General features: G+C 42.4%; 1 protein-coding gene across 2 annotated transcripts in view; it reads left to right on the top strand.

Annotated features, from left to right (window-relative positions):
- LOC126189533 (ribosomal protein S6 kinase beta-1) overlaps nucleotides 1-12,310 on the top strand; it is a 187,065-nt gene that overhangs the window by 127,164 nt on the left and 47,591 nt on the right. For both annotated transcript variants that reach the window (XR_007538040.1, XM_049930950.1), the window contains exon 9: nucleotides 154-285. Coding sequence is in view for 1 of the 2 variants with exons in the window: in XM_049930950.1 (XP_049786907.1) it covers nucleotides 154-285 (132 nt within the window). In the remaining variant the exon portion in view is untranslated. The remainder of the gene's footprint in view (nucleotides 1-153; nucleotides 286-12,310) is intronic.

Consider the following 12,310-nt stretch of genomic DNA (forward strand, 5'->3'; position numbering starts at 1 on the left):
ATAGATGTTAATTAGCTGATGATTATGATTACATGCATATGCTCAAATGAATAAAAGTTCCTGGTTAAGCTTTTGCATAAAAAATTAGAAACTCTGTTATTTGCTTCCTCTATCTTGTTCACATTCATTATGTAACTTGTTGTCTTTAAACAGAGGCAAGTGAACCAGCGACTGGGTTCAGGTCCAGGAGATGGTGAAGCCATAAAAATGCACCCCTTTTTCCGGCATATCAATTGGATTGATGTGCTTGCACGGAAATTGGAACCACCATTCAAGCCTTCTTTGGTTTGTATCACTGCGCTAGTGCTTTTAACATTATACCCTTATAGCTTGTACATGTTACGCAATATACCGGGTGGTTATAATTAAAGTGCAGATACTCGCAAAGGTCCAATGTGGGCTGTAATTATGATATGACAACAAAACTTAGTATATAGTCTAATGCGTTAATTGATTTCACATTAACACTGGATAAAATTAGTTCCAGTTTTGGACACAAGGTGCAAATCTGACACTGAATGTATGAAATATATACAAAAATATTTACGTATCTAATGGCTTAGGAAAGGAAGTGGACAGAAAGTCAGACAAGTGAAAAAGATACAATGTTGATTTTATTATTAACTGCCGCTCGCACCATCTGTTCAATATGAGTATTGGAAATATCGTCAAGGTGTTGTACAGTGCCAGATTTGCACCTATTAGCCAAAATTGGAACTAACGACCCGGTACATTAGACATAAGCATTGAAGCATGGTTCCAGTATACAGGCAGTTAGCATGAACAGCATGACTCAAAGTAAACAAAAAAATAACCTGGAACATCTTGTCACAGCAATGGGCTGGTTTAAAAGTAGTAAAATTTCTTCCTTTTGTGTAGTTTGCATGTCGATCCTTATGTAGCCAAGTTTTGTAAAGAATATGTCAGACCACAAATGTACCGTGAGGTGAGCAGTTAGAGAGGAAAGAAAGTAAAGATTATTGAACCTGTGCAAGGAATTGGAAAATGCTTGTTTATAGGTAGTTCCGAAATAGAGCCTACAATTTCGGCTTGACTGTAGCTCCACCCCTCCACACCCCCATCCCTCCACACACACACACACACACACACACACACACACACACACACACACTGAAATAAAACTTTCTATTTATATTACTTGAAAGAATGTTAAATCTTGTTAAATAGAGAGAATATTTTATAAATGAAATGACTTCTATTGACAGTAAATACTAACTTTTATAAGTTCAGTTAGCAACATGAGATTTACCTTTTGTAGTTCCTGTAGTGAAGTTCTGCAAGAAGTCATTCAGCAGTAAATACATCATTTTTTGGTTTGTATGATGGCTAGCTTTTAAAGAGCAGGGTAAAACTTTGCAAAGAAAAGTATTTTTTTCTTATTAGTGTCCAAAAGTGGTGTCAACTAATGATGAAATATAGAATATTTGAGACTCTGGAAATCTAACTTCTAAATAATTTTGTGAAACTTTTTATATTACAGTAATTCAGGTTATTATTTAGAAAAATTATTTCATACATTTACAAGTTTTGTGGCAGTCATCTGCAAAGAAAACGCAAATGAATTGGCCAGCTTACGGCGAAAATTAGATATCGTTAATAAAGTTTAATATTTCCTGTTTACAAATTGGAATGCTCATCAGCAGAGCAAATCATTGTGGGAAATTATCCAAAGACAGTTTTCAACCCTCTCTGGCCATTATCAGTATCATCATATGTCTTTTGGGCTGAAAAATACACCAGTTACTTTCTAGCCATTGCCAACAGCCTTGCAGCAGTGGGCAGTGGTAACACCAGTTTCCATCAGATCACCAAAGTTGAGCACTGTCGGGCTTAGCTAGCATTTGGGTGGATGACCATCTGGTCTGCCGAGCACTGTTGACAAGCGAGGTGCACTCAGCCCTAAGGAGGCAAACTGAGGAGCTACTTGTTTGAGAAGTAGCAGCTCAAGTCTTTTAAACTGACATATGGCTGGGAGAACGGTGTGCTGACCACATCTCCCTCCATATCCGCGTCCAGTGACACCTGTGGGCTGAAAATGACATGGCAGCTGGTTGTTACCATTGGGCCTTCATGAAGTGTTCGTGCGAAGTTTAGTTTAGCTTTTTACTAAATGGTATATTGCAAGGATTAAAACCAAAGCAATGCTTGATATAATTGTGTTCTCCTGAGATACGCAGGAGAGTATAGTGCATTAGTGCATAGTATTAGATGGACTGTGTGCAGCACAGTTAACTTGTAAAATGAAATGGCACTTTTCCATGCTACAAGAAGTTCATTGCATGTGCTGTGTTACAGACTGAAATGGGACTCTCACTGATTCGTGACTTGTTGATGTAATCAAAAATTTTCCAACACACACTGCAATATAGGAATTGCAATTGTATTTAGGCCATGCCAATTTTTATTGCAAATAAATTCCCAAATTTGCTGGAATTTCAAGACCTCTCCCATAGCTGTTAAGGAAATGGATAAAGTTACATTGGTCACCAGATTGTGAAGCAACATTTCTAAAACTAAAAGGCGTTTTAACATCTAGGCCAGTTCCTGCCTGTCCAGATTACCAGACACAGTTGATACTCCAGCAGTTTTTCCTTTGATTGCATTTTGAGTCAGGAAATAGATAGGCGGGAATACCATGTAGTGTACGAATCTGACAGCTTAATATGGCAGAAAGGAATTAGTCAACAACTGAGAAAGAAATGCCGGCATTTAATATTCAGTATAATATATTCCCAGTACTGTTTATGTGGACATGCACAATTGAAATTCAACGTGTTTTTTGCCGAAATGTGCATGTACCTGTGGTAGCATTCTTAGATGTAAAGAAGAATATCCTAACTCACTGGCAAAGAATAAAATGAAAAAGCCACTTAAACATGCTGTCTCCATTCAACCCTACAGGGAATTGGTAATTTTTTTAAATGTATAAGTTTGTTGTATTTCACAGTTAAATGTCTTTTCAATGTAAATAATTAAGAGACAGGTTGGGTAAACAAATGTAGTGATGTATCGTTATTGCGGTGTTTTAAGTTAAAGTGAGAACTTCAGTGAAATAAAAGATGTAAGCAATAATGAAAGACATCAGTGGTGATCTTCTACATATATACCAGTGTATAAAGACATAAAAATTCTGCAAAGAACAGTTTACAAACAAATTCAAATATAAAGAAGGAAATTGTATTTTAAAATGTTTTCCATCTTGAATATAACTTCTTCCTTGACATCTTTATACAAAAGAAAAATAAGTTCACTTAAATTAAGGGATAAGATCTTTTCATAACACTTATTGTCAGGTTTGTACAGTCATGCACTGTGACTTCATAATGTTAAGGCATCCACCTTATTTGAAAGCCACATATTACCCCACGTGCAGCTGTTCCATCAAAGCATTTTCATGGAGCTGTCTCAGCAACAGTGGTCCAATTTGCATCTGTTGAAAGCATATTCAGGAGAAAGGTGTTAAGAGTAATGACTAGAAATTAGTGGTGCGAAGTGTTCCAAGAAACATTCATACGATCTGCATTCGTGCAAAGAAACAAAGAACATATAAATGCCCTGTATTTCATAGCATATCCCTGTGAATAGTGCAAAACATGTTTTTCATTTAATAGAGCTCTGCACTCAGAAACGTAGAATTTCAACTCACAGTGAACAAATTCAAACACATACTCCAACTTTGTGGAGCATTGTCAAAGCAGTAGCTACTTTTGGTGTCACAGAGCACATGGTATTTGTAGCAAGAAAACTTAAAGACAGTAGTGGTGCAATTGCTTCTCCAGAACATAAAGTGGTCAAAAGATGTTGATGTGAAACGAGACATAGTGAAGTTTCAAAAAATGACAATTTTTCGAGACTTTTTGCAGGAAGGAGAGAATATGTATTATAAGGATAACACACAGAAAATACTTATTTTAGTTAATTGGAAAGAGAAATACTTATTTTAGTTAATTGGAAAGAGAAATACTTATTTTAGTTAATTGGAAAGAGAAATACACGGCATTAATATGTTCTTTGTTTCTTCACAGGGCATCAAATCATATGAAGGTTTCTTGGAACAGAGGAAGAAAATTGCACCATACATTCCTACTAACTGTTATTCACACCTTTCTAATATAGATATTTCTAACAAATGACACCAGGGGCGTACGGTTCTTTCATTAGTTCGTGCTGAGCTGTTCCAGTCTATTCTTCCTTCCCTGGCTGCATTTCCTTCGCTCTGCCCTTCCTCCTTATTCTCACTCCTTCCTCGTTGCCCCCTTCTTCCCATCTCTCTGTTTCCCGATTTATATCGACCTGGCTATCCTCCTGGTTCCATGTATTGCTTGCAATTTTGTTCCTTCTACCTGTTCTTTCATCCGTTTTGGCAGTTAGGTCCCCGTTTGAGGTTTGACCTCCACCTCTAAATTTTCTGTTTTTAGTGTGAAACCATTTGGGAAAGAACTACATCCCAAGTGTCTATAATGTGAATTCCTCTCCCCCCCCCCCCCTTTCTTTGCCCACTTCCTCGTCCGCTGTAGCCCCCCTCCACCCCTCTAGGTCACCACCAAGTGTAGCCAGTTTGTGTGGTGGGGCTGTTATGTACCCATCTGGATGAGCCCCCTGACAACACAGGGATCACGCTACTGATACCTGAGCTGTTCCCTCCTCATGTATGCCAGGGAGTAGTTGCTTGTCTTCCATTGGAACTCCCGGCAATGGCTGCTGTGCCAGACGGCCCTTGCTGTGACGGGGTGGTGCCCATTGGGAGGGTGCCTGACCGGAGTGGATAGTATCAAGGCAGATGCTTGGCGCGTGAAGTGTATCAAGCTGCAAAAATCTGGCCATTCTCAAATGGCCATCCCTTCGAATGGTGAAGGATCACTGAATGCTGCTTCATATGAACTGGCAGCCTTCCCTTGCCTGGCTAGACCATGGGAGGAAGATCAGACTTGCCGTCTTGGGATGACACACTTTCCCCACTATGTTGTCTGCACTGGGATGGATGAAGACACATTCACCGCCACAAAGCCATTGTTTTTTGTGGAGAATATCGAAGACAAATTTGGTGAAGTCTAGTCTCGTGCAGTATGAAGCGGTCAGCCTCCCTGTTGATCAAAGCTTCCTCTGGTGCCCAGTCTGCATTTCTTTGTACTTGACATCATCTTGGCAATGTCCCAGTGTCTATTACCCATCATCAATCTCTGAATATGATCAAGAGAATGATTTTTCATAGGGACCTCATCGTGCAAACTGACGAGGAACTCTGGGCTCATCTGGAGCAATGTGGTGTTAATTATGTTCGACCTGTGCAGGAGGGTCGCAAAGACAATCGCACCAATACTAGCGTGTCCATTCTGGCTTTTGAGGGGCATACCCTCCATGAGAAGGTCAAGGTTAAGTGCTACAGCTGTGACATGAAGCCGTATGTCCCACCACCCATGAGATGCTTTCAGTGCTTGCATTTTTGGGCATATGTCTTCCCGCTGTAGGGCGGAACCTCTGTGCAGTGACTGTGGACACCTATTCAATGAGGAAAGCCCCTGTGTTCTACCATCGGAGTCGGGCGCTGATAACCTCGCTGTTGTGTGCCCTAAAACACCAATCAACCATCGGAGTGAGTCAATTGTCATGACTGCCACTCTCCTCACTTCCCAGATTGCCCTGCTTAAAAAAGACTAGTTCCACTAGTACAAGTCTGGATTGCAAGTCTTAAGCTGAGGCTCTCCAGAAACGAGACAGACTCCAATCAGTGTCACTTTCTTCAGTGTTTGCCTCTATTACATCCTTTCCCCTCCTACCTCTTCCTTACCCCAGCCCTGCCCCCTTCTCCCCTGCAGTTCCAACGACCGCCCTTCTGGGAGCCTCTCCCCTCTCTGGCTGAAGAAGTGCCCCCCTTCTTCGGTACCTGCCAGTGATGGGGCTCGACCCCTGGGACTTTCGCCTAGCGTGTCTCAGGCCAAAGGCCTCCTACTATAACTTGGACATCTGTGCGCCCCAAGGTCGCCTGCTATTGCTTGGTCCTGGATCTCGCAGACACCTGTACTCCCTCTGTGCCCCGCCCTCCACCTCTGAAAGAGGAAGAGGATGAAGAAGAAGAAGAAGAAGAAGAAGAAGAAGAAGAAGAAGAAGAAACTTAAGTCCCAAGACTAGGCACCCTGGTGCCCCCAGATGGGCCATCTCCTCCCTCACAACCTGGGTCTGACATCTTATTTATGGATGTCACCCCATTCTTGTCAGTGATGACCACTGACCGAGTGACATGACCTCCTCTTGGCTTTTTTATGCCTAACTTGGACTTTCGCCACACAGTCATCCAGTGGAATTGCAACCTGTACTATTGTCACCTACCAGAAATACATCATCTCATTTCCTCCTATTCTGCATTCTGGCTTGCTCTTCAAGAAATGCACTTCCATGATGACCACTCTCCAACATTTCGTGGTTATCATGCATTTTGTCGGAACTGTACTGGCCTCGGGGTAGTATCTGGTGGGGTCTGCACTTTGGTTCTCTCTGATGTCATTAGTGACTGGATCTCCCTTTGTGCCAACCTGGAAGGATTAGTAGTTAGAGTGCAAACAACTCTGGTAATCACTGTTTGCAATGTCTGCCTCCCTCCAGGTAGGCCACTGTCTTAAGTTGAATTGTCTACCTTCATACAGCAACTCCCACCCCCATTTCTCCTCCTTGGGGACTTCAGTGCCCACCACCAACTGTGGGGGAGTGCCAATTCAATGGGTAGTGGTCTCCTAATTGATCAACTTATTTCAGACTTCGATTTGTGTCTCCTCAGTGATGGTTTCCCTACCCACTTCAGTACCGTTCGTGGCACCTTTAGCACCTTTACTGCTATCGATCTCATGATCTCCTCCCTTGCTCTCATGACTTCCCTACATTGGTCATCCCATGGTGATCTTCATGACAGTGACCACTTCCCAGTGATTCTATTGTTCCCCTGCTGCCGCCAACCAGACAGGCCCTCACATTGGTTATTCTGCAGGGCAGTTGACTTTTATATACATATACTGTGCACTTCGACACCTCCCTCTCGAATTGTATTGATGCAGTCATGCAAGGTATCTCTGCCATTATTCTTCATGGTGCTGGCACTGCTGCCCCCTATCCATAGGTCCCCCTTGTCGTCAACTGGTACCGTGGTGGATGTAGCAGTCGCTGTACAGGACCGCTGATGAGTGCTGCAGCGATTTAAACACCACCTTTCACAGATCAATCTCCTCACTTTTAAGCGTCTCTGAGCTAAGGCTCACAAGTTTTTATCACACCAGCTCTTCCGGACTCGAGTTGACACTTCACTCACTACTTAATAAAAGTGGAGTAAAAAGGAGCACTATGTTTCTTCCCTGGGGTCATATGCCTCTTCATTGCAGGTTTGGTCCAAGCTTTTGGGCCACCAATGAGAGTCAACTGTACAGTGTCTTAACATCCAAGTTGCTCTGTGCGCTGATCCATTGGTCCTCGCAGAACACCTTGCGACACACTTTGCAACGACATCAGCGTCTTCTTCCTATCCTGGTACCTTTCTCCAGCAGAAACGCCAAGTTGAACAGACCCTCCTCTATTTCAACCTGCACCATGCTGAACGCAACAATGAACCCTTTCATGAATGGGAATTCATGCAGGCTCTTACCTCCTCACATGACACAGCCAGAGGTAAAGACTCAACCCACAATCAGATGATCCAATGCTTGGACATTCCCCAGAGGCAACAGCTCCTCAGGGTCTTCAACCACATTTGGCTCATGGGTGCTTTTCTGTCACTATGGTGAGACAGTGTAGTTACCCCTGCCCTTAAGCCCAGTAAGAGCCCAATGCCTCTTGATAGGTACCACCCCATTATTCTGACAAATTTACTTTGTAAACTGCTCAAGAGGATGGTTAGCTTCAGATTATGTTTAGTACTCAATTGTCGGGGCCCTTTGTCTCCATATCAGTGTGGTTTCCAGGAAGGACCATCTCCAGCCGACCATTTACTTAGGTTGGAAACAGCTTTTACTAATGACTGGCACCTTGTCACGGTCTTCTTGGACTTACATAAGGCATACGAGATGACTTGGTGCCATCACATTTTAGTTATCTTCCATGATGGGGGCTTCCATGGCCCCCTTCCGAGTTTTGTCCACAAGATTTTCTCACATCGGCTCTTCCGGGTTTGAGTTGGCACTTCACTCACTGCACCTCAGTTTCAGGAGAACAGTATCCCACAGTGTTCTGTGCTAAGTGCCACACTCTTCCTCATAACCGTCAATGGGCTTGTAACCTCTGTTGGCCCTGTGGTTACCCCTGCATTGTATGTCATCAATTTTTGCACCTGGTGCAACTCCCACTCGGTAGCATCTACTGAGCGCCAGCTTCAAGGTGTCATCTGACGAGCCTCCGCATGAGCTGTCTCCCATGGCTTCCAGTTATCTCCCTCCAAAACACAGGTTATGCATTTTTATCATCAACCCACTGTACACCCCATTCCAGAACTTGATTTAGGCGAGCAGCTCTTCGATGTTGTGGCACAGTCCTGTTTCTTGGACCTTATTTTTTATAAAAAGCTGACGCAGCTGCCCCATATTCACCATCTAAAGACTACATGCATGCCGAAGCTTAATGCTCTCCGCCTCCTGCCTGCACGTGGAATGACATCCGGTTCATTACTGCTCACAGTAATAAACTCAGCACAATCAAAGAGTCTACTGCAGTTTGGCGCTCTTCCTTCTGCTCATGGCAGAAGGAGTCCACTCCTTAACACTGTCCATACCTTTGTCATACCAGGCTCACCCATTGTTTCCTCCTGCGTAATGAACCACCCCCACAATGTGGTTGTGGAGCCAGACTGACGGTATCCCACATATTGGTGGAATGTCCCCTTTGTCAGGCTTTTTATGCTAAGTATAGTCTTCCAGATTCCTTAATTTTAATATTAGCCGATGATTCATGGATGGTTGAACTGGTCCTCAGTTTTCTCCATAAAAGTGGTTTTTATTTCCAGATGTAAGGTTTTGCTTCACTCCTGGAGCAGGGGCAGGGTGTTTGGGGCCTCTCTTCACGTCTTTTCAGTCTGTGATCCCATGACTACTTCCTCTGTGAAAGACTGCTCTTTTTTTTCCAGTTTTCAGATTTGGTCTCACCTTTAATGTCTTTTACTGTGTGTGTTTTAACTTCATTATTTTATAATTTGACTCCCCTGATTGTCCGCTTTTAGTGAGCCCTCTCTCTTCTGTGAGTAACGTAGGAATTGCAGGACTGATGACCTAGGCTGTTTTGATTGATTGATTGATTAAATGAGATGGTTTATGGGACCAATCAGTCAATCCAACAGATGCAAATAGGACCACTGTTGCTGTGGCAGCTCATGAAAATGCTTTGTTCAGATAGCTGAAAGTGGGGCAGTATGTGGCTTGCAAGAACTGTTAAAACTGGTAAATAAGATGGGAGTTATCACGTAAAGATACTGAGATTGTCTCCTGGTGAATCACAATTCCTTCTGTGACCCTTTATCTTATATGTGAAGTGGATGTCCCAACATACAAAGGAAAGACTGAATTATAAGTATGAATTATAATTATGTTATTTTGGTGAAAGAGGCTCACAAGTAAACATAAAGGAAATATTTGGAATCAGAGTTTTGGATGAAACAATATTGCAATATTATTAATGGCAGTTGAACTTCAGTGCTTAGACTGGCAGGAAAAACATCGATATACATAGTGCAATAAGTTAATTATTTTGTGAACAGTGCATGCTTAACTGACAAGGAAGTAGTTGTTAACTTTCAGTAGACAAATGTGTATTTGTACAAGTGTTTGTCATAGACTTTTAGCTTTACTCAATTTAACTTAACTCATTTTATTTATTCAGGAGGAAGGGTAACATCAGACAGTTCCATTGACGGGAATCTGCAACAGAATGTCTGAAAGAAGTCAGATCAGGCAAGACAAAAGTTTTTTCCAAAAAAAATGGTTCAAATGGCTCTGAGCACTATGGGACTTAACTACTGTGGTCATCAGTCCCCTAGAACTTAGAACTACTTAAACCTAACTAACATAAGGACATCACACACATCCATGCCCGAGGCAGGATTCGAACCTGCGACCGCAAAGTCGCGCGGTTCCGGACTGCGCGCCAAGAACCGCTAGACCACCGCGGCCGGCAAAGTTTTTTCCAGTGATTGGGTCTTCACTGGTTATTTCCATAGCAAACCAGACAGTCGGTAACTGTACTTGTTACAAGCAAGGTCACCAAAGTGGCATACAGTGAACAGAACTAACAGTATGTGGTCAGACGATGATCATCGGTGTACCCAATGTTACACGTCCTGACTGCTCTTCCGATTACCACTTTACAGGAACCACCACCTTGAATACATAACCCCCAACTTTGATTTGTGTACCCAAACTACAATTGATATTTTATGCACCAGAAACCTAACATTCCTAAATAATACATTAGATTCGACTCTGTCTGCCTCCTTAGATTAAATGTTAGCCATACAGCATTGCTACATCACTGAAACACCTGTTAAATCACATAAGAAAGTATTGCAGTGAACATCAGCAGTGCTAGTAGCTATAGGATCCCAACCATTGCGTGTTTGCAGTAATAGGAATAATATACCACCAATTCAAGTGGAAAGTAGCCCAAATCCCATCCCTACCAACCTTCAACATACTGGTCAAACTAATCACAATGGTACCACCCAGAAACAATGTGATGACAGACAAAGAGCACCGTGAACAAAGACCTCTGTGTAGACTTGAGTGCTCGTGGCGTTGGACAGGTTGTTGTTGTTGTTGTTGTTGTTGTTGTTGTTGTCTTCAGTCGTGAGACTGGTTTGATGCAGCTCTCCATGCTACTCTATCCTGTGCAAGCTTCATCATCTCCCAGTACCTACTGCAGCCTACATCCTTCTGAATCTGCTTAGTGTATTCATCTCTTGGTCTCCCTCTACGATTTTTACCCTCCACGCTGTCCTCCAATACTAAATTGGTGATCCCTTGATGCCTCAGAACATGTCCTACCAACCGATCCCTTCTTCTTGTCAAGTTGTGCCACAAATTCCTCTTCTCCCCAATTCTATTCAATACCTGCTCAGAAGTTGTGTGATGTACCCATCTAATCTTCAGCATTCTTTTGTAGCACTACATTTCGAAAGCTTCTATTCTCTTCTTGTCCGAACTATTTATCGTCCATGTTGCACTTCCATACATGGCTACACTCCATACAAATACCTTCAGAAACGACTTCCTGACACTTAAATCTATACTCAATGTTAACAAATTTCTCTTCTTGAGAAACGCTTTCCTTGCCATTGCCAGTCTACATTTTATATCCTCTCTACTTCGACCATCATCAGTTACTTTGCTCCCCAAATAGCAAAACTCCTTTACTACTTTAAGTGTCTCATTTCCTAATCTAATTCCCTCAGCATCACCCAACTTAATTCGACTACATTCCATTAGCCTTGTTTTGCTTTTGTTGATGTTCATCTTATACCCTCCTTTAAAGACACTGTCCAGTCCATTCAACTGCTCTTCCAAGTCCTTTGCTGTCTCTGACAGAATTACAATGTCATTGGCGAACCTCAAAGTTTTTATTTCTTCTCCATGGATTTTAATACCTACTCCGAACTTTTCTTTTGTTTCCATTACTGCTTGCTCAATATACAGATTGAATAGAATCGGGAAGAGGCTACAACCCTGTCTCACTCCCTTCCCAACCACTGCTTCCCTTTAATGTCCCTCAACTCTTATAACTGCCATCTGGTTTCTGTACAAATTGTAAATAGCCTTTCGCTCCCTGTATTTTACCCTTGCCACCTTCAGAATTTGAAAGAGAGTATTCCAGTAAACATTGTCAAAAGCTTTCTTTAAGTCTACAAATGCTAGAAAAGTAGGTTTGCCTTTCCTTAATCTTACTTCTAAGATAAGTCATGGGGTCAGTATTGCCTCACGTGTTCCAACATTTCTACAGAATCCAAACTGATCTTTCCCGAGGTCGGCTGCTACCAGTTTTTCCATTTGTCTGTAAAGAATTCGCGTTAGTATTTTGCAGCTGTGACTCATTAAACTGGTAGTTCGGTAATTTGCACATCTGTCGACACCTGCTTTCTTTGGGATTGGAATTATTATATTCTTCTTGAAGTCTGAGGGAATTTCGCCTGTCTCATACATCTTGCTCACCAGATGGTAGAGTTTTGTCAGGAATGGCTCCCCCAAGGCCGTCACTAGTTCTGATGGAATGTTGTCTATTCCCGGGGCCTCGTTTCGACTCAGGTCTTTCAGTGCTCTGTCAAACTCTTCAC

The sequence above is a fragment of the Schistocerca cancellata genome, chromosome 1 (genome assembly GCF_023864275.1).
Source record: "Schistocerca cancellata isolate TAMUIC-IGC-003103 chromosome 1, iqSchCanc2.1, whole genome shotgun sequence".
NCBI lineage: Eukaryota > Metazoa > Arthropoda > Insecta > Orthoptera > Acrididae > Schistocerca > Schistocerca cancellata.